Here is a 27,101-nt window from a genome sequence, read left to right on the forward strand (position 1 = left end):
GAGGTTTTTCAATGCCTCGCATAGAAGGGCACCTATTGGTAGATGGGTAAAAATATATATTTTTTACATTAAATATCCCTTTGAGCATGATGAAGTTATTAATGACACTTTGGATAATGTATAAATAAACTCAGTCACTACAAAGATACAGGCGTTCTTAATTACTCAGTTGCCAGAGAGGAAAGGGACCGCTCAGGGATTTCACCATGAGGCCAATGGTGACTTTAATACCGTTACAGAGTTTAATGGCTGTGATATGAGAAAACTAAGGATGGATCAACAACATTGTACAGTGCCTTGCAAAAGTATTCATCCCCCTTGGCGTTTTTCCTATTTTGTTGCGTTACAACCTGTAATTTAAATTTATTTTTATTTGGATTTCATGTAATGGACATACACAAAATAGTCCAAATTGGTAAAGTGAAATGAAAAAAAATACTTGTTTAAAAAAAAATCAAAATCAAAAAATTGAAAAGTGGTGCGTGCATAGGTATTCACCCCGTTCGCTCTGAAGCCCCTAAATAAGATCTGGTGCAACCAATTACCTTAAGAAGTCACATAATTAGTTAGATAGCACACAGGTGGACTTTATTTAAGTGTCACATGAACTCAGTATATATAAACCTGTTCTGAAAGGCTGCAGAGTCTGCAACACCACTAAGCAATTGGCACCACCAAGCAAGCGGCACCATGAAGACCAAGGAGATCTCCAAACAGTTCAGGGACAAAGTTGTGGAGAAGTACAGATCAGGGTTGGGTTATAAAAAAAATATCAGAAACTTTGAACATCCAACGGAGCACCATTAAATCCATTATTTAAAAAATAGAAAGAATATGGTACCACAACAAACCTGCCAAGAGAGGGCCACCCACCAAAACTCATGGACCAGGCAAGAAGGGCATTAATCAGAGATAACCCTGAAGGAGCTGCAAAGCTCCACAGCAGAGATTGGTGTATTGTCCATAGGACCACTTTAAGCCGTACACTCCACAGAGCTGGGCTTTACAGAAGAGAGCCCAGAAATAAGCAAACATGTTTGGTCTTCGCCAAAAGGTATGTGAGAGACTCCCCAAACATATGGAAGAAGTACTCTGGTCAGATGAGACTAAAATTTAGATTTTTGTCCATCAAGGAAAACACAATGTCTGCCACAATCCCAACACCTCTCATCACCCCGAGAACACCATCCCCACAATGAAGCATGGTGGTGGCAGCATCATGCTGTAGGATATGTTTTTCATCGGCAGGGACTGGGAAACTGGTCAGAATTGAAAGAATGATGGGTATATACAGGGACATTTTTGAGGGAAACCTGTTTCAGTCTTCCAGAGATTTGAGACTGGGACGGAGGTTCAACTTCCAACAGGACAATGACCCCAAGCATACTGCTAAAGCAACACTCAAGTGGTTTAAGGGGAAACATTTAAATGACTTGGAATGGCCTAGTCAAAGCCCAGACCTCAATCCAATTGAGAATCTGTGGTATGGCTTAAAGATTGCTGTACACCAGCGGAACCCATCCAACTTGAAGAAGCTGGAGCAGTTTTGCCTTGAAGAATGGGCAAAAATCCCAGTGGCTAGATGTGTCAAACTTATAGAGACATATCCCAAGATACTTGCAGCTGTAATTGCTGCAAAAGGTGGCCTACAATATATTGACTTTGGGGGGGTGAAAAGTTATGCACACTCAAGTTTTCATTTTTTTTGTCTTATTTCTTGTTTGATTCACACAAAAAATTATTTTGCATCTTCAAAGTGGTAGGCATGTTGTGTAAATCAAATGATTCAAACCCCCCACAAATCTATTTTAATTCCAGGTTGTAAGGCAACAACATAGGTAAAATGCCAATCGGGGTGAATACTTTCGCAAGCCACTTTAGTTACTCCACAATACTAACCCAATTGACAGAGGAAAAAATAGGAAGCCTGTAAAGAACAAACCTATTCCTAAACATGTATCCTATTTGCAACAACGCGCGGAAAAAAATACTGCAAAAAATGTGGCTAAGCAATTAACTTGTTGTCCTGAATACGAAGTGTTATGTTTGAGGCAAATCCAATACAACACATTACCCAATACCACTTTTCATATTTTCAAGCATAGTGGTGGCTGCACTATGTTATGGGTATGCTTCTAATCATTAAGGACTGGGGAATTTTTCTGAATAAATAAGAAATGGAACTAAACACAGGCAAAATCCAAAAGGAAAACCTGTTTCAGTCTGCTTTCCACCAGACACTGGCAGATGAATTCCCCTTTCAGCAGGACCATAACCTAAAACACAAGACCACATCTACACTGGAGTTGCTTACCAAGAAGACAATGAATGTTCCTATGTGGCCGACATACAGTTTTGACTTAAATCTACTTGAAAATCTATCGCAAGACCTGAAAATGGTTGTCTAGCAATGATCAACAACCAATTTGACAGAGCTTGGAGAATTTTGAAAATAATAATGGGCAAATCGTGCACAATCCAGGTGTGGAAAGCTCTTAAAGACTTACTCAGAAAAACTCACAGCAGTAATCGCTGCCAAAGGTGCTTCTACAAAGTCGTGACTCAGGGGAATACTTCAATAAATGGCAAAAATGTCAAAAAATGGGTTTTCACTTTGTAATTATCTGGTATTGTGTGTAGATTGGTGATAACGTTTTGATTTAATCCATTTTGAATGCAGGGTGTCACAACAAAATTAAGAAGGAAAATATATGTAATTAGTTTACTCCAATTAGGGAAGGAGTGGTAGGTTAAGGGGGAAAATAATAAAGATGGAAATAATAATTTACAGATAAAAAACATATGTATAGGGGATTAGAAATTATGCAGACAATTACATTGATAGAAGCCACAATCCATTAAAGCTGATCCACCCCCCCCAAAAAATGGAAATAAGTCAAGGGGTATGATTACTTTCTGAAGGCACTGTACTTATCTGATCGAAGTTAGATAAACTGCATCTAAACATGACTATATCCGTGCGACGAAAAAGTGCAGATACAGCACCTGTCAGCCTATCTCTCTCTTTCCTCCTCTTTCAGATTGTTTCAGCTGTCAGAGTTTCCCCTTTTCCATCGCTCTCACTTGGTAGTTATCGGAGCAGACGTTAGGTTAATGGACGAAGTTACTGGCCGGACTTCTAAAGGCAGTCAGCCTCGGTGACCTCTGACCTGGCCTTTCCATCTTTTTAAAAGAGGGTCAGCGAGATAAGCCGCCCCCTACCAGGCTATTGGGTCTCCCTGAGAGACGCTAGCTCTCCGCGTGATAAGTCCCCACAGGGTTAGGAGGTCACACAAACAGGGCACCCTGACCTCCCGCTTTGTGTATTCCATTTTAGCGCTCTCAGTGCTTTTTTGGTTTTGTTCTCACCTAAGTGCTTTTCAAGTAACCCCTTTTCCATTGGCTGGAATTCTTCACAATTTCCCCTTGCAGGAACACAAAACACCAAAGAAGATGTTGTATAAACATTAGTCAGTTAGATGAAAGAGTGGCAGAGGAGGAAAATGGAGGGATAATTGGTCCCGGGACTGGAGAAAACAAAGGCCCCAGTAAAAGTGACCGCACACAAACATCCAGTGAGATAATGCACCCCGTCTGCTTTCTTATAGACCAGGGTCTATTTTTACTGTTCGTGAAAAAAGTTTCTCAAACCTTACATTAGAGATAGCTGCGTGGAAAAGGAGGGCAAGTACGTAGTGCTGAACAGTTGCTGTCTGCTTTACACAGTCTGTGTCGCGCCACTGAGGAGAGAATACTGAAACTGTCACACTGTCCGTGCCTGTGTCTGTACAGTATATGAGAGCGGGAGAGAGAGAGGGTGAGAGATTGAGAGAGAGTGTGAGTGGAGAGTGCGAGTGGGTCAGACATTGGGACAGGGTGAGAACAAGCAAGGATGTGCCTTCTGAACAATCAAGCTTTGATGCAGTCTGGGAGGAATTCATTGTTGGTCTCTTAGCAGCTTAACCTCTATTATTCATACGGTGCTGTAACTTATAGGGAGGGATCATAATTATGATTAGTCTATTTAATATGAATACTGGAGTAGCAGCCCAAGTGACCACAAATACAAATAAATATAAAAGTCAGGACCTGGACCACAGGGAGGGAAACACTAGTAAACACGGAGACTGTGGGAGGACAGGCATGGAAGAGACCAGAAGACAAGACTCAGGGCTACTCCACAAAACCACAACAGAAGATGCCGAAAAGTTTATATGCTGTTTAATTGACCCTTAATGGCCCCATGAATGCCCGTAGACACAATAGGAAATGTAAAATGAATGTTCAACGTGTGCTCTGAAATAGAAAGCTTTGAAAATGACCTCACCTACATTACCCGTGTTAGTGGTGGGAATGTGGGAAAAGAACATTCAGAGTGGATCAACATGATAATATTGTACTTCAAGACACAGTTTACGACCATTACTTGGTAATGTCCACCCTTGTTATGATCACAAGCCTCTGGGGTGGATGCTGTGAAACTCCTTCCAAAACCAATGCTCCAGAGAGTCTCCTCCATACCATTTCAGAATTATATCATTATTTCTTAGAGAGTGAGGGTGAATTTATGGTTGGACCAGGGGTAGAAACAGTAGCTGTCAAAGCATTGTGGGTAAGTCCCACGAGACAATGATGTCTCTCTAAGTGTCATGTTATTTCTAAAGACTACTTCTCTCTGTAGGGTTCATACTGAAGTCTATACTGGCGTTGTGCCATATACCAGTGTGTGTGCTGCATTGTGAGTGGGTAGTGCTGTGTGAAACCTGGTGGACTGAGTGAGTTGGCAAGGTATAGCCAAGACAAACGTGCCATTCTGGTGCCAGCCAAGGAGCCTCAGACAAGAACTGGATAGTTTGAAAATAGAATGAAAGATCCCAGATTAAATAGTTATGTGGTCCAAAAATAAAACGCTGGGATATTAATTTACTGTCTATTAATCACTCTGATCTTATGTAACAAAGTATTTTTGGGCCTGGACAAATTTTCCTATGCTGGTCATTGGTTATTTTGGTCTGCTGTTTTTTTGTCTGGGGATTTATTTGACAGTAATACACTTTATTTATCTTTCTCTATCCTCAGCTAAGAAGAAGCTGATAAATCAGATGACCTGGGTGGAAGTGTCTGTGGAGGGTGCTACCACGCCCCCCCCAATGCTGGCCACATCCGCCATTGGTCCCACCACAGCTCTCTCTCCCCTGGACAGAGGCAGCACTACTCAGACCCCAGGTTTTGAACTTGTTTCAGAGACCGGAGAATCAGCCGAAACAGCGGCCCCTTCATCTATGTTCTCAACCAGCATGGTATCGCCTCGCCCCACCCCGGTAACACATGAAGGCGATCTTGAGGAGGTGACCTCGCCACACACCACTGCCGCTGCAAAACAAGAAGGCGACATTTTCACGACAACATCCTTCCCCGATTACAATGTTGATGACTTTGAGGAAAGCCCAAGCCATGTGGAGTCGGTCCCTCCCCGTGGAGACACGTTCCAAGCTCCACCCACAACAGGAAGTCCACATCCTAGTGATTCTACCTTCCCTGCTCCCCCTCAGGCCACTGCAGTCATCCAGGTAGAAGATGCCACACCTGAAGTGTCCGTAGATACCACCGTGGCCCAGCCATCGAGCACAGGGTCTGGGGGGAGATTGGCTGAGCCCACAGAAGAACCAGATAATCACTATGTGATAGAAGTGGGCACAGTTCAGCCTGACATTCTTCTAGAGGCCTCTCCAAGCACAGAACCCATGTTTGCTCACGGAAACACAGAGGAAACCACCCTGGAAGGGATCACTGCAGAGATGACCTCTGACCTGATAGATGCCCAATCAGTTTCAACAACCGAACCAACTGAACCAATCACCACTGAGAAAACTAAAGATGCACCTGTTAGTACTGAGGACACTACATATGAGTCCAGTCTACATGTAACTGAACAGCCCTCCACTCTTGAAACCGCAGACGATTCCACAATGGTGATGGCCTCCGCCACTCCAGATGCGTCTGTACGTGGAACTGCCACTGCCCCGCCCACAACAGCAGAGGTCCTTGAGGGATCCCCTAATGCAGTCATCACTGAAACTACCCCACCCACAATATCCACTGTCACTCCCAGTCTGGTTGTGACCTTATTCACTGAAGATGTGGAGGGCAGTGGAATGGGTCCTGAAACCATCGCTGACCTGGGCTCCACTGCTGCGGTCACCTTGCCACCTACACCAAGGGCATCATCTACAGTGGCAGTAAACACTGAGGACAGAAGCACACTTAGCCCCCACACTGATTCATACAGTCCCGCTGGCACGACAGTGTACCCAGAAAGAGAGCCAAACTCTGAGGAGGGCCTTCATTCAACGACCCCCTCCCCAGGCTATGTTGATGAGATTGGAACTGCAGGATTTGTAGAGGGTACCACACCCGTTACGCCAACCCAAGCGGTGCATGACGATCCCTCAACAAGCACCTCTACCACCACTGTCATGGATGAAACAACCATGATTACCACCATCGTGTGTGATACAGAGCCCAACACCAGCATGGAGACCACTACCCCAACACAATCAGGAGCTACAAGATCAGCAATACCAACAAAGTCATCATCAAAGCCTTTAGATGGCTCAGCAACTGATGCCCCGACCACACCCTCATCCCAATACTCAATCATACAAGTTATCACTCACAAGGCTGAGACAGAAGGCGCTTCTAAAGCTGAGCCCACACAGAAACCTCTTCCTCGTGATTTAGAGACACCAGCCATTCTGTACAAGGAGGATGCGAGTCAAACACAGGATCCACCAAGTGTTTCCACAACCACCACTTCACATGCAACCGTGACCTCTAAGGAACCTTCCTCAGTGAACCCAACAGCAGCCGCCATTCTCATCGGCAGTGAGACGTCAGCTGAGGATGTGAGCTCAGGTGATCAGGTCATTGAAGAGTCCACCACTCACTTTCCTGAGTCCCTCAGTGAAACCTTGACTGAAGGCCAGGACACCACCACAGACATCGATACAGAGTTCTTCTCATTTGCTCCCTTGACCTCCACCAGCGCTCCAGCCACTGTGGGCCCAGATGGACTCCCCATCCAAGTCATCAACATCAATGCCGACGAGCAGAAGCAAAACGAGTCAGGTAAGAAGAATACCTCTTGTTCACTATATTCCATTAAGTGCATTGTTATGGTTATATGATATAGGCTAGACATTTGAGGTAAACGTTGCTCTGTACCAATTCAGAGTTCGGTGACCTATGTAAAGTTTGTTATATAAAGGTCAAACTACAAGTAGCTCTCCAGATGATGTCTCTTTTCTTGACAGTAATCTTGTCCGCATGAGTTAATTGCGGTAGATAAAGTTTGCTGTACGTCACCTGGAAAGACCAGTACTTCCTGTAATAGGATTAGGCCTACTACATAGTAATGTGGTGCGTAAGGACTAGTTCCTCAGATCAGCCCATGCCTGGGATCCTTTATGTCTGCTCTGGTAGGAGGTCAGATGTGATAGACTACCGTTACTGGGGTGCGATATCAACTTGATCACTTGCAAACTGTTGACTTGCTAAAAAGCTTCTGAAAACATAAGCACAGTACATGTTTTGGTTTTACTGTGGAGAACAGCTCTTTATGTTTTGGCCTAGGCCCTATGTGACAGAGAGTGGTTGTCTGTAACGTAGGCATGTGTTAACACTTATAGCATACTGTGCCGTTGCTCTCTGTCGATGCACATGAATGTACAGTAGAGGGTTTTTTGGCAGATACAGTAAGACCATGTGCTGTCCAGGGTCCTGAAGTGGGGGTTTTGACTCTCAGCCAAGGAGAATGCATGTGCTGCTCTCTCTCCCTCTCACACACAGACATACGCATAGAGGCGTTGCTACATCAGCATCTGGTTTGGTTGTTGTTAATTTTAGTACCTTTATGGAACATCTCTCATCAGGATTTTATCACCTTCAAAGCTTACACCAACCATCATTTTAGCAATAATGTTTATAGTTTTTTGCCTTTGCAAATGGTGAAGCTGTCCTCTTTTGGAATATGCTAACAGTATTCTGATTTAGCATGGGCGCTAACTATGCTAGATGATTGAACACATCTTCATGGGTGACAACACAGTTAGCCATCTAGTTTATCATGTATCTCTACGTATATGGGTGATTCTACAGACATGGTGCAAATTGCATTCCCACCCCCAAAAATATCGAAAAAAGTTCAAGAAAAACTCTGACCAAAAACGTTCTTTTGGTATTTGCTTTTCATTAGTCAATTGTTGATATAGACCCAAATAGTTTTGCATGTCAGCAATCATGTTTTTAAGATATATCACTTTTAAAGTACAGAAATACAGCCGATATGATTGTCATTACCGAAACAAAACATTAAAATACTGTGGAATTAATGTGCCATGAGCGAAAAGTTTGCCTTTTTACAACCAAATCTCTGTCTTTTATGTAAATGGAATGTTACAGTGCATTTGGAAGGTATTCAGACCCCTTCACTTTTTCCACATTGTTACGTTACAGCCTTATTCTAAAATTGATTAAATAAAAAAAGGGCCTCATCAATCTACACACAATACCCCATAATGACAAAACCAAAACAGGTTTTAGAAATGTTTGCAAAAGTACAAATAATAAAAAAAGGCCATTCCTAGAGCTGGCCGCCTGGCCAGACAGAGCAATCGGGGGAGAAGGGCCTTGGTCAGCTAGGTGACAGAGCTCTAGTGTTCCTCTGTGGAGATGGGAGAAACTTACAGAAGGACAACCATCTCTGCAGCACTCCACCAATCAGGCCTTTATGGTAGATTGGCCAGACGGAAGCCACTCCTCAGTAAAAGGCACATGACAGCCTGCTTGAAGTTTGTCAAAAGGCACCTAAAGGACTGATGAAACAAAGATTGAACTCTTTGGCCTGAATGCCAAGAGCTTGAGAGGATCAGCAGAGAAGAATGGGAGAAACACCCCAAATGCAGGTGTGCCAAGCTTGTAGCGTCATACCAAAGACGACTCAAGACTGTAATCGCTGCCAAAGGTGCTTCAACAAAGTACTGAGTAAAGGGTCTGAATACTTACGTAAATGTTATATATCAGTAAAAAAATGGAATATACATTTATAAACATTTTGCTTTGTCATTATGGTTGTAGATTGATGAAGGAAAAAACTATTTTAGAATAGTTTAGAATTTTAGAATAGTGTACAACATCTAAACTGCATCACTATACTGAGAGCTTTCCGTTTCTAAAAGGATGTATTTGGGTGGTTTTAAAGCGTTTGTTCATGTTTTGTCATAGCCCCCTTACTGCACAACGAGGATGAGGAAATTAATTGCTGGGTTGGCTAATTTTCTCAAAAAGGATGACAGATAATCCTGAGTGAATCGTGAATAATGATGAGTGAGACAGAGGGTCAAACATCTTACAGCTAAGAAATGCTAGCCTCTCTTGTTATTGGTAATAGCGAGAGGTTAGCATGTCTTGGCGGTATGATTATTGAACCGCTGTAACTTTCTCACTCCATCATTATTAACGATTCATTCAGGATTAGCCACAATCATGGTAGCATCCACATCAATGTAGAAGTGTTTAGAAACATTATATTCTTATTTTCAATAAAAGTGACTTCAAAATGACACAGTACATTATTTACATCGGGCAGAAATCATCTGAAACACAAGCAAAACTACCTGCAAATGCATCCAACACATTTGTAGTCACAAGCTTGATGTAGTCATTGCGCGCTAGCAATATCGGACCAAATACCAATTTTGACTAATTTATTTATAAGAATCTTTAGGGGTGTCAATAACTTTGAGAAAAAAGTATTAATTGTTAAACAAAATCTCTGAGCAATTGTATTCATATCATATAATTTCCCTATTTTTTTGGAGCAAACAAAACACACGTAGCTCAGTATATGAGCTATTTATTTTATACATTATTGCTCATCTTTATCAAGGGTTTTAATCATTTCAAACACCACTGGACATCCATCATTTCCATAATTGAATCACACAATTCAAAAGCCCATTTCATAGAGAATTTTACAAACTGGACTATACTGTATGTAGCAACTTACTTTGAAGAGATGGTGATTGGGTCTAAATATGTGTTTGGTGTTTCTAAAATCGGTGTACTTGTCTTCAACTGTCATTTTCCGAAAGTCTCTTCCCACACCCTCTCCCCACATGCCCACACATTGTTTTCAGCTTCAGACGCATCTGCATTCACCAAATAGTGTGTGGTTATCCTTAGACATAATCTCCAGACGTGCATAGAGAATTGTTGATATGTTGTCCAAAACATTTTGGGGTTTGACATTTTTCTTCTAAAAGATACACCAAAAATACATTTTACGTACCTTTCTTTAGTATTTTACTGCTGGAAAGATGAAAAAAAGTATTTATCCACAACCTGCTATGTATACATTCAGTCCTAGAGTATCTTGACAAAATGAAACCAAAATATTTAGGCTGACTTCATCCAGTGTCCAGAATGTTTTTGTTGTTGTTGTGTGATATACAAATATGCACATATTTAATGAGGAGTCACATCATTTGCATATTTTCATACAATATTTCAAATGGATTGTAATACAAAAAAGTTACAATTTGTGTCCATATTCAACTGGTAAAGGTTGATTGCGATGTGATTAAGGGAGAAAAAATGACCTTATTAGGGTGTGTTATCTGGCCTTAATTAAAATCATCACAACATTTTACTCTATATAGGCCACTTTAGCGTATTTTTTAAAAATACTTTAGACCAAGCAAGAATCATGTCGGCTATTTAAAAAGACCCTTCGAAAATGACAGGAGAAAAGCCCCTGAGTATCAGCCTATTGTCAGATTTTTACATGATCATACACTGTAGCTATAAAGCGCAAAAAACAAATAAATAACATGACTTCCAATCAAGTCATTGGATTAAATAAGAGTAAACAGGTATTTATTCCATGTCCACACTTCTAGACCTATCAAGGGACCTCTTGCAAAACCCGTTTTTTTGTTATTGTTTTCCTATCCCCCCTAGCTAGCTTGCGAATTCCTCTGTGGGTCCTCTCTCCCACATCCGTTGACAGACTGCAGCTTAGTGCCTGGACCACCTCAACTCGGTCAGTCAGTCCAGCTGAACAGATGTGCAGACAGACATGGGGGTCATAGGGAAATAAACACTGAATGAAAAATGAAAAAGGCCACAATCTCTCGGCATGCAGCTGTTTATTGTATTAACAGGTCTTGTAGTCAGCATAACAGTGAGGCCTCTGGAACCTCATGATGTCAATTATGACTTAGGCTTACTCCCCCCACTGTTCTTTCTCGCTGTCTCTGGTATTCTCCTTCATGGAGGCAGCCGCAATGGTGTAAGACAACGGAATGCGGTGTGTTGAGTTCCACAACTCACCTCACGGTCAATCGGCCAGCGGAGAGATTACTGAACAGGAGTGTCTTACAACTTAGTAGGCAGGTTATTGGTTGGATGATGGTTGCTCAGAGTGGCAGTGTGTCTCAGGCTAAATTACTCATGATTGTTGAGTAATGCTGGGGTATAGGTAGGATAGCGTAATTATAATATTTCACCATGAGTCGTAATGCCACTGTTCAGAGTAAGGCAAGTCGTTTCTCCTGAAGTGGCCTTTTAACTTGTGTCAGTATCCTTACCTCACCCACTTCACATTACAGTATATCGGAATGTTTTATACTTTTGCCCTTAAGTCAGAGGATATGGCTGGTCTTGAAGAAAGTCGCGGTAGAGAAATATGAGGAGAGAAGGGATACATGCACACACATGGTTTCCAGCATGGCAATCATGTTGTGACTGTGAGCATCCAACCAGAGCTATGCACTCAAGCGTTCCTGACCTAATGTGGTGCTACACTAATTGTAAATGAGTCTGGTGTTCTAGCACAGTGGTACAAGACACACATGGTTTGGGACTGCCATGGAGCCTGGGTACTGGTGATCTGGACTCCCTCTCCCTCTGAGTGCAGGCTTGCTGGTGCAACCTGGGGAGAGAGCCAAAGCTGTGTGCAGAGGAGCCACACCAAGGACCAAGGCCACACCCTCTGTGTGTGTGTATGTGTAACTCCCTCTGCCAGCCTGGCAGCAAAGGAGGAGGCTTGGCAGCCTACCTGACTAAGCACAGATGCCTGTCATCACACTGCAGCCTGAACACCAACTCAATATTCTAGAAGACTGCTGTGTGTACTCGTACACGTTTTGTACTATGATAAACATTTTAAGGCAAAGTCTCCCCTCTCTGTGCAGCCAGGCCACCTGTGATACAAGTCAGTATTCGACATCCATCCATGTCTGACGACGTCGGGAGAAGACGTGGAAACTGGCCACTAGGGGCAACAGTGAGCGCTGTTACCTTCAAGTAGGATTCAGTTTTGCAAGGGCACTGTGAACAGGGAGAAACATGGATGCATGTCTAATTCTGACATGGGACTGCGGAAGTTAGTTGCTCTGTAAGGACAGCTGAGCAGCTGGTGTTGTGGTGGCCTGACTAGAGAGGGAGATTATGGGTGTTTTAGTGCCACATTGTTTGGTGCAACCAGGACCTTCCCCCGAAGAAACCCCTGGTTTATGGAAATTGGCCTCTGAAAGATATTGTCCCGTTTTGTACACTCTCACTGGAGTCATAGTAAACAAAGGGCTTGAGAAGTTAGAATAATCATTCACATCTCCCAGTTGAGAATGAACAAACAGATGCCATAAGTGCACATTGGTATTTGTCCACTTATAATTTGACCTTCAAGTTTTAGTGTGTGGTCCAACCTTATTATGTGCTATCCAGTGCAAAATGATTCCTTCAAAGCAACCACATTACCTACCTGCCCATTGAATTGCAGTAATGAGATACACAAGGCCCTGTGGGGCTGGTGAGTTGTGTTGCTGAGTTCATGATTTGCACACAACAGAGCGTTTGTGCCTGTCCTCAGCATGGAGCACTGCTCTTCCTCCAGAGCCACCGCTGGCCTGGGTTTATGTGGGCGTCTGGTTTTATTTGAACAGATTCGTAATACGGCACCAGGAGCTTGGGCACCGGCCACTGAGCAACTGAGGCTGGAAGGGACAGGAGGGAAGCGGGGAGCCATGGCAATTGTGGTGGTGGGGAGTAGAAAGGGGAGGGGAGTGGTTGTGAGTTGGGGCTGTCGAGTGAGGTAAGGTGCGGTGATTAAATAGGGGGGTTGTGTGTGTGTGTGTGTGTGTTTGTGTGTGTGTGTGTGTGTGTGTGTGTGTGTGTGTGTGTGTGTGTGTGTGAGGGGTTGGGTTATTGCTCTCTTGTGTTCCCAGGCTCCACTGGCCTTAAACAGGTGTCAGACTCCTGCAGGTGTTCTCTCTCCCAGCCACTAATCTAGCTGAGCCACAGCTTGTGGGAAACTCCACTTTTCAGATGGGGGAGAGAGAGATGGATGGAGGAGGAGTGAATAGTGAATGAATAACCATTATCCCCTACCCTGGCGTTGGTTGGATTGCAAGTCACAAGCCAAAGAATGCAGAGCTGTTCACTATAACAGAGAGACCACAACACTGCCCTGTGTTAAGCCATTTGCCACCTGCTTTATAGCTAGTTTTAGTTTTGTCAGATCAGGGAGTGAAGCACAAAGTCTGTTAAACATTTTGGAGGAGAAGAAAAAAAAACAGGATTGTGCGCCTCGAGGGGACTCGTGAACTCTTATTTTCCAAAGGCTTTAGGCAGTTGTGTGGGCCGATCTTCGGATGTTGCGCACGTTCCTCTCCAGGGAAACACTGACATCCAGTGGATCTGCTCAGGGCAGGAACAGGATGTCTATCTTTGCTCAGGGCCTAAGCTAACTTGGGGTCTGAGAGGGACCTTTCAGCCAAAAGGGCAGGGGCTTAATAAGGTCAGTGTTACACCGAGCATACAGCACATTCGGAAAGTATTCAGACCCCTTGATTTTTTCCACATTTTGCTATGTTATAGCCTTATTCTAAAATGTGTTTAATTGTTTTTTCCCTCATCAATCTACACACTACCCCATAAAGACAAAGCAAAAACAGGTTATTATACATTTTTGCAGTATTAAAAAAAACTGAAATATCACATTTACATAAGTACTCAGACACTTTACTCAGTGTACTTTGTTGAAGCACCTTTGGCAGCTTTTACAACCTCGAGTCAGCTTGGGTATGACGTTACAAGCTTGGCATACCTGCATTTGGGGAGTTTCTCCCATTCTTCTCTGCAGATCCTCCCAAGCTCTGTCAGGATGGATGGGGAGTGTTACTGCACAGCTATTTTCAGGTCTATCCAGAGATGTTGGATTGGGTTCAAATCCAGTCTCTGGCTGGGCCACTCAAAGACATTCAGAGACTTGTCCCGAAGCCACTCCTGAATTGTCTTGGCTTTGTGCTTAGGGTCGTTGTCCTTGTTGGAAGGTGAACCTTTACCTCAGTCTGAGATCTTGAGTGCTCTGGAGCAGGTTTTCATCAAGAGATCCTTGATGAAAACCTCTGTACTTTGCTCCGTTCATCTGTCTCTCAATCCTGAGTAGTCTCCCAGTCCCTGCATTTGAAAAACATCCCCACAGCATGATGCTGCCACCACCATGCTTCACCGTAGGGATGGTACCAGGTTTCCTCCAAACACGACGCTTGGCATTCAGGCCAAAAAGTTCAATCTTGGTTTCATCAGACCAGAGAATCTTGTTTCTCATGGTCTAAGAGTCCTTTAGGTGCCTTTTGGCAAACTTCAAGTGGGGTGTCATTTCGTCTGGCCACTGTACCATAAAGGCCTGATTGGTGGAGTGCTGCAGAGATAGTTGTCCTTCTGGAAGTTAGTTGTCCTTCCATCTCCACAGAGGAACTTTGGAGCTCACTGACCAAGGCCCTTCTCCCCCGATTGCTCAGTTAGGCCGGGCGGCCAGCTCTAGGAATGGTCTTGGTGGTTCCAAACTTCTTCCATTTAAGAATGATGGAGCCCACTGTGTTCTTGGGGACCTTCAATGCTGCAGACATTTTTTGGTACCCTTCCCCAGATCTGTGCCTCGACACAATTCTGTCTCGGAGCTCTACGGACAATTCCTTCGACCTCGTGGCTTGGTTTTTGCTCTGACATGCACTGTCAACTGTGAGACCTTATATAGACAGGTGTGTTCCTTTCCAAATCATGTCCAGTCAATTGAATTTTCCACAGGTGGACTCCAATCACGTTGTAGGAACATCTCTAGGATGACAATGGAAACAGAGTGCACCTGAGCTCAATTTCGAGTCTCATAGCAAAGGGTCTGAGTATTTCTTTTTTGCAAAAATGTGTAAAAGACTGTTTTCGCTTTGTCATTATGGGGTATTGTGTGTGAGGATTTTTTATTTATTTAATCCATTTTAGAATAAGCCTGTAACATAACAAAATGTGTAAAAATGGAAGGTGCCTGAATACTTTCCGAATGCACTGTATGCAATCAGTGTTCAAAACATTAGGAACACCTACCTATAATTAAGTTGCACCCCCTTTTGCCCTCAGAACGACCTCACTTCATATGGGCATGGACTCTACAAGGTCTCGGAAGCACTCCAGAGGGATGCTGGCCTGTGTTGACTCCAATACTTCCTACAGTTGTGTCAAGTTGCCTGGATGTCCTGTGGGTGGTGGATCATTCTTGATAATTACGGGAAACTGTTGAGCATGAAAAACCCAGCAGCGTTGTAGTTTTTGACACACTCAAATCGGTGCACCTGGCACCTACTACCATACCCCGTTCAAAGGCACTTAAATCTTTTGTCTTGCCCATTCACCCTCTGAATGGCACACATCCATAATCCATGTCTCAATTGTCTCAAGGCTTAAAAATCCTTCTTTAACCTGTCTCCTCCCCTTCATCTACACCAATTAAAGGGGATTCAACAAGTGAAATCAATACGGGATCATCACTTTCACCTGGATTCACCTGGTCAGACTACAGTATGTCATTAAAAGAGCAGGTGTTCCTAATTAATTTGTACACTCAGTGTATATGGATGAATAATGCTCCCCGTAAGAGCCTGATTGAAGCATCAGTGCCAAACAATGTGAGGTTGGCCAGATGACATCACGTTAATTCGTGAAGCATGTCACTCGGTGTGCTTTCCAAACCAAGTTTGTAGTTTTTATAAGACCTGTGACGCAACAATGATGAACCCAGAACGGCCAATGATGTTCCGCAAAGATGCAGCGCCGCTGTTAAAATGGCAACATTTGTCAAGATTAGGAAAAGTCTACATCATGAAACAATGATAATAATGTTTTGATTATTTGTAGGCTGACCTTTATTGTAAGACACTTTCTGCTTGGACAATTCAATTCACTCGTCCTCCTGTGCTGTCTTGGTCATGAAGATGCTGTGGCCATCTAAAATCATTAAGTCATACGCACATAACAGGGACAAGATGTTGAGCTCTACTTCGTGCAGAATTTAGCCACTTTTTGACCCCCCCACACCGATGACCTAGGCCTATGTTATCATACAGGTATTCAGGTCCATTGTTATTGTAAAGCGATGAGCTGACTAGAGTTAATTAAACTGCAGGAGGTAAGGACAAACATGGGATTGATTTGTTGTATTTGGATTACCGCTAAGTACAGCTTCAGGGCAATGAACACTGACAGAACTGTGGAGGTTGGGAAAATACCTTTCAATTCATGTATTCATAGGACTGTCTTATCTCACAAAATCAAATGTATTCATCTTTAGATAATCCATGCTATATTTAACATTTCAATTAGTTTTGAATCGTGGTGATGCTCGGACTTCCTAGTGTTGATATCACACATTCGCAAAGAAATCAATACTATTTTGTTTAGGAAGGTCATAAACAACATGACACCGGTCAATTTATTTCAAGAGAACAGGATAGCACGTTTTGAGTAGTATTTATCTGTGCTTAGTAGGCAATCTATGGCTGCTCCATGCCAATGAAATCATCTTGTTCATTTAGCAGACATCACAGGCCCTGCCCTAACACAGTCAACACACATATATTTTACAGTAAGAATATAAGAGAAGAAAATAGAAAGGATATTTCTTCCCAAATGGCTATTGCTGATTGTCACCAGTAGCTTACTCAGATGACAAACACTCACAGGAGCCACAGTTATTCTAGGAAAAAGTGATATATTGAAACAGAGACGATCAGTGTAATCTGTAGAGTTTTTTGACAAAAAAACGTCATTATAAATCTTGGAATATGCTCTTTCTGCAAGCGTATAGCAATCAAAATGTCTGACCTGCATGGACCTCTGTAGGATGATTATAGAAGAAGTGCTACTTGTAAGCTCTGTTCCCTTTTTTTGTCAATGTAAGCAGCACTGGTCATCGGTCTCTTCGTTCTCTATTTGACAATTGATAGTATTGTCACCTATCAGACTATTGTGAATTTAATACTGTCTTTAAGCCACATCTATGACTATTATTATATGTGTGAAATTAGTTTCAGTATAGTTTAGGCGTAGTTAAGACAGGCCGGCTCGGTAGGCAACTGTTTTCTTACAGTCAGAAAATACACCATCGTCTTATTTGAGTATTTTCCAGTCTATGCTCTTCTGCGTCGTTTAATATATTTTCTGACTGATTGCAATTTACATTTGGTGTGCTAAGGTTTCTTATCACCATTTGTAACAGAATAAATGCATTAATTCAGCAATAATTTATTTATAATGTAATATTTACACAACTAAAATATCAACGGTCAGATTGACCGTCTTTGCCGTTCCAGTAGTTATGGAATGTGAGTGCTCCGAGTGTTTAAATAGTTGAGAATGACCATTTCTGTGTTTAGTATATAGGTGGGATTTCAGGAGGGAAGAAATCAAATCAAAAGTTTAAGAAAAATGTCACAATTCTTAATTTTGTGCACTGTATCAATCACTTTCATTTAGTAAATAGGAGTAAACGAATGCATTAACTAATGCTAGCCACACTATTGCTCATCATAGTGTCATTGTCATGTATCTCAACTTTTCTCTCCATTTTCCTCTCTCTTTTCAGTGGATATGACTCTGCCGACCTTAGACACTCTGAGTCAGTTCCCTGTGTTCCCAGAGGTGCCTGACCAGGGTCAGTTCCCTGTCATCCCTGTCGTTCCTGACCGGGCCACCCCTTCCCTGGTGGACGGTGAACCTATCCCGGGCAGTGGAGAACCTGACTTCTTCTCCTCTGCTGCCGTCACCATGACTCCAACGCTGATCTTCATCAATGGCAAACACGAGGTGACCCTGGAGCAAGAGAGAAGACAGGTAGAGGAGGAAGCAGGGAGAGGAAGAGGTGACCAGTTTGAGGAGAATGTGACCGCGCTGGGGGGCAGTGAGGAGGAGGTGACCCCCACTGTGTTTGATTACCCTCTGATAGAGATACCTGATACTATACCAGATAAGCCTGATAAGCCTGACCCATTCTCACGTACCCCACTGCCTTTGTCGATGTCCACTCTGGATCACTTTTCTTATGACTATGGGCCTGAGGTGGTTCATGTGGAGTCAACTCCTACCACAACCCCAGAGCAGGTTGAGGGAACCACACAAGGCCGTGTTGTGCAAACAGATGTGACTGCAACCTCTGCACCGGTCACAACAATGGTGGGAACCACTCCATCCAAAACGGAGCAAAGAGCTGAGGGTCTATCATCTGTTTCAGAGACCACAGAGGGACCACGTGACGTCATAACTACACCCACTGAAGCAGTGTCCACTGTTTCATCATCTGGCACAGCAGTGAGCAAAACTTCAGAACAAAGCCAAACAGCTTATGCACCCAAGACTCCTGAGGGAAGCCAACAAATCAGCGCCTCTGTGTATGGCAAAGAGGTGGAGGGGTCAGGGACACAACCGCCAGATGATGACAGGGATGCTGAGGTGAATCAGCCAGAAGGGGAAGAGCCCTCGGTTTCTCCCACAGAAGAAATACACGTGGTCGCTGATGACATTGACACTGCAGACGTAACAAAGAGCACCTCTGCTCTTCCAGATTTTGACATCTCCATTCAAACCCCTCTACTGTCGGTCTCTACGCCCTCTTCTGGAGATGTTGAAGATGTATCAGTGCCAGTGACCATAAGTGACATTGAGGGCACCACCTCAGGCGAGGAGAAAGGATCCACACAGGCCCCACACACTCCTCGGGAACCAGTTAGCATCGCTCTGCCTCCCTCAATGACAAGTGGCCAGACACATTTAGTGGAAACAATCAAGACTGAGGTGATGCCATCCAAAGAGGCAGGCAGCACGGAATCACCTTCAATGATCTCTACCACAGCTGAATCTTTGACAAGCCAGCAAGAGGGAACAACGCTTAGCCTGCCTTCAGTGTCTCCCACGGTGAAATACACTACTGCAACACATGTCATTTCTGTACCAGGGGAGGAGAGCTCAGGAGACCAAACGCTTGAAATGTTCACGATCAGCTCTCCATTATTCAGCACAGAACAGATTTTGTTAGGATCCACAAAAACATCACCAAGAACAAATTCAGCAGACACTACACAACAAGCGACAATGGAAAGAGAGGTAACAGCATTCACCAAAGGCACAACAAACACAGAAAAACCATCAGTTGTTACTGTCGTTGATGAGACTGAGACAAGCTCAGCCTCCACTTCCACAGATAAAGACAGTTCTAAGAGTCCGGTGACATCTCCAATGCCAACCAAAGAATCCCCTGCAACAACTGTCTCTCCAGTATATAGTCCTATTCAGATGGTTAAGACAACCATGGCATCTCTCTTCAACTTAGTCAGCCGATACACCACACAGGACACAATTGGGACAGGTGAGGTACCTAAACTAGAAGACACCATAAGCAAAGATAAACCTTCACTTACCCCAAATCTGATGGAGGAGGAAAGTGCAGGTGATCCTGATATGTCTCCTAGCATAGCTACTGAAACACACCTCTCTCCTCTTCATACTATAGTCAAAACAGAAGAGGATGTGCCCACGACCTCAACGGCAACCAGGGAGGCTACAGAGCAAACAGAGAAACCCTCAGCTACTCCTGTGACTGATGACACCGAGACTAGCACGACCGTCACGTCGACAGATGAAGAGAGTTCTGGAAAAAAGACAACTCATATGTCCGCTCAGGAGTCTCCTGCGACAACAGCATTTCCTATGTTCAGCACGGGCAGAAAGGAGGATGATAGATCAACAGTATCATCGAGCATTGAACCCAGTGAAGTGTTTGATGTATCATCAACAGTCTCACCTTCTGTTACTATCAGCACAGGTTTTTCTAGTGGCGCTGCAATGGATACCGCGGTAACAGATGTAAGCTCGACCCTATCCTCTACGGACGAAGTGGCCTCAGGTGACCAGGCAAGTGAGGTTTTCACCGAAGACACTGCAACTGACACAGTGTCTTCTTTGTATAGCCCTGATAAACCAGCAGTTACTATAACGGTGTCACATAAACCTGCAGAGAGTGCAGTCACAGAGCAGGCTGAGAAACTGTCAGGCTCAGAAAAACCGTCATCTTTTCCTGTTACAGAGAAAAGCTCAGTCCTTGATTCCACAGACGAAGAGAGCTCAGGTGATCAGACTCCTGATATGTTCCCCACCGAGTCTACAGCCACAAGTGGCCCTACATTGTTCAGCTCAATCAAAAAGGAGATTGAGATGACTACCACTAAGCAACCTGTAGATATAACAGTCGGAAATGCTTCAAATGAAGACACATCAGTCACAGAAAAGCCCTCCACTGTCCACATAATTGATGAAACAGAGACAAGCTCTGTCCTCTCTTCTACAGACGAAGAGAGCTCGGGTGACCAGGTGCCTGATATGTCTACCAAACACACTCCAACCACCACAGTCTCCTATCTGTTTAGCACTGAGAAACCAAAAGTTGTCATATCTACAACGTCACATGAAACAGAGGAGAGTAAAGCCACAGAAACTTCTGCTACTGATACAGAGACCAGCTCAATCCTCTCTGCAACAGATGAAAAGAGCTCACTTGACCAGCCCTCTGATACGTTTACCAAAGAGCCTGTCATTACAACTGTTTCTTCTGTTTATAGCACAGTCAACGCCGAGCAAATGACAACCACCGCAATGCCAGATTTAATGATCCCAAAAGGAGAAAGTGAAGTTACAGATCAGACTGAGAAACCATCAGACTCAGGAACACCATCAGTTACACCTATCAATGATGATGCAGTGATGAGCACAGTAATCTCCTCTACAGATGAAGAGAGCTCAGGTGACCAGACAAGTGATACCACAGACTCTGTAACTACAACAACCACAGCATATTCTCTGTTTAGTACTGAGAAGCCAAAACATGCAGTGACTACAGCATCACATGAAACTGCAACAGCTGACACTAAGACCACTACTACTACAATTATTTCTGTATATAGCACAAAGAAAACAACAATGTCACAAGACACTGCAACAGTGGAGACTGTCGCAGCAGTCACAGAGAGGCACACAAACGCAGAAAAACCTTCAGGTACCCCTGTTACTGGTCACACAGAGACAAGCTCAGTCATCTCCTCTACTGGTGAGGAGAGTGCTGATGTTCAGACAATTGCATCAGTACTTACCATTACAGATGGGGAGAGCTCAGGCGATCAGACCCCTGATATTTTTACCAAAGACACTGCAACTACCACAGTGTCCTCTCTATTCAGTACGGAGAAACTAGGGTTTGTAGGGATTACAGCGTCATATAAAACTGCAACAGAATCATCCCAAGAATCATCTATGAGTCCCGTAGTTACCCTCATGGATCAGACTTGGGAACCGATGGGGACATCGGCTACAGTGATCGACACCTCACAGGAAGTATTACCTGAGATAACAGAATCTAAACCAACCAAAGAAACAGGAAGGACATCAGGTGTTCCCATTATTGATGGCACAGAGTCAAGCTCAATCCTTGATATGTTTACCAAAGCCACTGCAACCACCAACGTATTCTCTCTGTTCGGTACAGAGACACTAGGGCATGTAGGGATGACATTGTCACATGAAACTGCAACAGGTGAGACATCAAAGGTGGCAATATCTGCAGCATATTCTTTGTATAGCACTGAGAAACCTACAACAGTTTCACGAGAAACTGCAACAGCAGAGAGTGGAAAGACCACTACAACTGAAGCAACATCTCTCTACAGCACAGAGAAAACTGCAGAAAGTACAGCCACAGATAAACCTTCAGTTACTTCTGTTTCTGATGGCACAGAAACAACTTCCTCTTTAACCACTACAGATGAAGAGAGTTCAGGTGACAAAGCAAGTGAGATTTTTACAAAGACTTCTTCCGTGACACCTGCGTCTTTTTTGTACAGAACAGAAGCAACGAGTTTAGTTTCCATTACTGTCACATCATCCACGTTGCCAGATATTATTGAAGTGGTGGACTATGACACTAGCGAAGAGCTTTCACTTCTTGAATCTATACCTTCCGCTGTTCAAACAACCACAAAAGCTGAGGGAGATCCTACAACAGTCAGCACCACCCCTGTTACAAGTTCAGTCCTCACCTCCACAGAAGAAGAGAGCTCAGGTGATCAGACACCTGGTATGCTTACCAAAGACACCACAACTACCAGAGTGTATTCTCTGTTCGGCGCTGAGAAACCAGTACATGTAACGACTTCAGTATCAAAGGAAACTGCAACAGCTGAGATTTCAAATATTACAATCTCTGTAACTTCTTCTCTGTATAACACCGAGAAACCTTCACCAATATCAGAAAAAACTGCAACAGCAGAGAGTGGAAAGATCACTACAACCACAGCAACTTCTCAGTACAGCACAGAAAGAATTGCAGAAAGTACAGTCACAGGAAAACTTCCAGGTTATCCTGTTTCTGATGGCACCGAAACAACTTCCTCTTCATCCACTACAGAGAACTCAGGTGACCAGACTCCTAATATATTCCCCACAAAAAGTGCTTCAAGCACAATCAAAACAGAGCTGGAAACAACCACAACACAGCCTGATACAGAGACAACAGTGATAGTGAAAACAGGACGAGTAACTCCAGTTATTGATGATGCAGAGGCGAGTTCAGCCGTCAGGTCTATAGATAAAGAGACATCTGAGATGTCCACCAAAGAGACTCCAGTGACAACAGCGTATCCAATGTACACTACTGTTCAGCTGATCAAGACAACCATGCCCTCTCTATCAGACTCAGTCAGCAGATACACAACACAGGGAGCTATTGTGATAAGTGGTGTGACTGAGCAGAAAGTAGAAACCTCAAGCAAAGATACACTCTCAGTTACTCCTGGTATGGCAGTCACTACTATTGCATCTCCAGTAATAACTTCTACAGATGAAGAGACCTCAGGTAAACAGACCCATGACATGTTCACCGGTGTGACTTCTGCAACAAAAGCCTCTCTTCTGTTCAGCACAGTCAAAATGAAGGATGAAACGTCTTCTAAGTCAACATCTATTCCTATTAGGGATGATGCAGAGACAAGATTCACATCAGTAGAAGAAGAGAGTCCAGTCAGTCAGACAACTGAGGTGTTCACCGGTTTGGCTCCTGTAACAACTGCATCTCCTAAGTTCAGCCCAGTCACAATGAGGGATGAGGTGTCCACTAAATCAACAACCGTTGGACCCGGTGGACATGCTAATGGGGCATCAACAGTGTCACCTTTTGGGTCCCCGGCCGAAGCAGGTACTGCCGCAGCTTCTTTGGATGTTACCACAAAGACAACAACTGTCCACCCATCAGTCACTGCAAGTGTCGAAAAAACAACAGGTTTAATTTATACCCTCACAGAGGAGGGCTCAGCGGACACAACTGAAATCTTTACCCAAGAATCACCAATGACTCCCGTGGTTACCCTGATAGGTCAGACATGGGAATCAATGGGGACATCAGCTACAGTGATCGGCACCTCACAGGAAGCATTAACTGAGATAACAGAATCTGAACCGACTAGACAAACAGGGAAGACATCAGGTGTTTCCAACATTGGCGATGCAGAGACAAGCTCAATCCTTGATACTTTTACCAAAGAAATTGCAACTACGACAGTCTCCTCTCTATTCAGTACAGAGAAACCGAGCCAAACAGTGTCTACGTCGTCACATGAATCTGCAACAGCTGAGACTTCAAAGACGGCTCTTGCTGCAGCTTCATCTCTATATAGCACAGAGAAACCAGGACAAGTAACAGAAAACAATGTTGTTACCCATATTACTGGTGACACAGAATCAAGTTCAGTCCTCATCTCTACAGATGAAGAAAGCTCAGATGACCAGACAACTGAAATATTTACCAATACATCTTCCTTAGCACCTACATCTTCTTTGTACAGCACAGAAGCAACACATTTTGCTTCCATTACTGTCACATCATCCACTTCACCAGAAATTTATGAAGATGTGGACTATGACATACGAGTAGAGCCTCCACTCGTTGAAACTATACCATTTACCATTCAAACAACCACAAAACCTGAGGGAGAACCTATAATCATCAGCACTACCCCTGACACAAGTTCAGTCCTCATTTCCAAAGACGAAGAGAGCTCAGGTGACCAGAACCCTGATATTTTTACCAAAGACACTGCAACCACCACAGAGTCCTCTCTATTCAGCACTGAGAAACCAGGACAATTAGTAACTACAGCATTCCATGAAACTGCAACCTCTGAGACTTCAAAGAATACAATCATCACAGCTTCTTCTCTGTTTAGCACTGAGAAACCTACCACAGCGTCACAGGAAACTGCAACAGCAGAGAGTGAAAAGACTGCCACAACTACAGCAACGTCTCTGTTCATCACTGAGAAACCGGAACAAGGAGTGACTACAGCATCCCTTGAAACTGCAACAGCTGAGACTTCAAAGATTACAATCATTGCAGCTTCTTCCCTGTATAGCGCTGAGAAACCTACAACGGCGTCACGGGGAACTGCATCAGCAGAGAGTGAAAAGACATCTGCGACTTCCCTCTTCAGCACTGAGAAACCAGGACATGTAATGACTTCAGCGTCACAGGAAACTGCAACAGCAGAATGTAAAGTGATTGCTACTGCTACTAGAGTTTCTTCTCTACGTAGCACAGGTACCATTGCTCATGTTGAGAGTACCATCCCAGAGGAGATCTCAGGAGTTCAGACTCCCGATATGTTTACTGCACAGTCAGATGCAACACCTCTTCTTCCAGTGTATAGTACAGTTGGAACAGAACAGTCAGAAGAACCAACAGGCTCAGAAATGTCATCAGCTGTTTTCGTCATTGATGAAACAGAGACAATAGCCGTCCTCACTTCAGAAGAGGATATAAACTCAAGTGGTGCAACAACTGAGATTCTCACCAAGGAATCTGTTGCAACAACTGCATTCCCATCAGAGTCAGTTAGTGCGTACACTACATCAAGACCAACAGTGACCTCAACAGAAGAAGACAGGTCTGGTGACCAGACCCCTGATATGTTTAGCAAGGTGCAAGCTACGATAATTGAGTTTGTCAGTAGTTATCCCACTCCTCATACATCAACTGGACAGATGACAGAACAAACCGGGGCCTCAACACAGGTTACTCACAACACCTCTACACCCATAGACATGGAGAGATTTGGAATCACAACTACAGAGGATGACCAAGAGACAACTCAGCCAGAGGGTTCAGGTGAAGCGGTACCAATGGAGACCTCCACTAATCCACAGGACCAGTTCACTGTAGCCACAGATGAGACAGAGAGTACATCTGATGAGCCAAGTGTTGCATCCTCAACACGGTCTACACAGATCAGCCAAGCATCTATGTCAACCCAATATCCTGTCTCCACTAGCACAGCTGAGACAATACAATCAGCCACTGCTTCATTGTCTGAGCAGGGAAGTGGAGACTTCACAGAACCCTCTACTTCAGAAAGTGAGGGCAAAGAGGATGAGAGTTCAGGTGATGACACATCTGCTYTTACAACAGCCCCACTGCATACTACATCATCTTCAACAGACTCAACGGTTACAAAATCAGTAAGCACAGAGGTAACTGATGGAACCAAGGGGGTTGAACAGACAGAAGAACTAACAGGCACCGAGGGACATTCAGCTGGCGCTGACTCACATGTGGCGTCCTCAGTGGTCACATTCACAGATGAAGAGAGCTCAGGCGACCTGACACCTGATATGTTTAACAAGGAATTTGCAACATCACTAGGGTCAGAAGCTGTGATGGCCAAATCTTCCTCCCCAATAATCAGCAGTGACCCCTTCCAAAGCACAACTGTTGGAACAGTCATCACACCCACAGAAGAAATAGATGAAACACCCTCATACACTCCCGCTGCAGACATTGAAACTCTGGAGCTATCTGTGGACCAAACAACTGGACTAGCGAGCACATCAAAACCCTTTGTCACTTCCTTCACTTATGTAGACATGGAGGTCTCTGAAATCTCACCAACAGATGATGCCCAGGAGAAAATCCAAGCAGAAGAGTCAGGTGAGGAGGCACAAGTGCAGAGCACCACTGAACCACAGGACCAGTTCACTGTTGCAACCAATGAGACTGAAACCAGAGAGACTGAAAGCGCACCTGAAACACCTCGTGTTGAATCTTCAACAGAGTTCACACGGTCCCAGAAGTCCACATTAATCCAATCTCCTTCCATGTCAAGCACAGATAATACAACAGAGGCTTCCACAGCCTCTTTCACAGAGCAGGGTAGTGGGGACTTGACAATAGACTCTACAGCTGAGGCTGAAGGGACGGAGGATGAGAGTTCAGGTGAAGACATCTCTGATGTGTCTACTCGGCAACCTGCAAGCACAACTTCTCCTCCCCTGTCGAGGACAGCAACAACAAAGCAGGATTTTAACTCATTTCCTTTCAGCATTGAAACAATCCAAGGAACAGATGTTGAGCTTGATGTAACTATATCATCTGGCACAACTGCAAAGGTTACGTCTAGCAAAGCTCAGGCCCTGGAAAGTGATGTGACAGATAAACCATCAGTTGCTTCCATTTCAGATGTAACGCTCACAGACAAAGCAAGCTCTGGTGACCAGACTCTGGATATGTTTACCAAAGAGTCTGTCACTGCAAAAACTTATTCCGTATACAGCACAGACAAAACAGAACATGTCACATCCATGACTCGAGTTTCTTCTCTGTTCAGCACTGAGCAACCAGG

General features: G+C 43.9%; 2 protein-coding genes across 2 annotated transcripts in view; both read left to right on the forward strand.

The window, feature by feature from the left end:
* Window positions 1-27,101, forward strand: part of LOC111958082 (brevican core protein-like) — a 56,768-nt gene that overhangs the window by 7,246 nt on the left and 22,421 nt on the right. The window lies entirely within an intron of this gene.
* The window catches only part of LOC139023578 (mucin-2-like), a 33,268-nt gene continuing 6,857 nt past the window's right edge, over window positions 691-27,101 (forward strand). Inside the window, exons 1-3 of the mRNA XM_070436987.1 lie at window positions 691-757; window positions 5,080-7,128; window positions 17,978-19,302. Of these exons, the coding sequence (XP_070293088.1) occupies window positions 691-757; window positions 5,080-7,128; window positions 17,978-19,302 (3,441 nt within the window). The remainder of the gene's footprint in view (window positions 758-5,079; window positions 7,129-17,977; window positions 19,303-27,101) is intronic.

The sequence above is a fragment of the Salvelinus sp. IW2-2015 genome, linkage group LG33 (assembly GCF_002910315.2).
Source record: "Salvelinus sp. IW2-2015 linkage group LG33, ASM291031v2, whole genome shotgun sequence".
NCBI lineage: Eukaryota > Metazoa > Chordata > Actinopteri > Salmoniformes > Salmonidae > Salvelinus > Salvelinus sp. IW2-2015.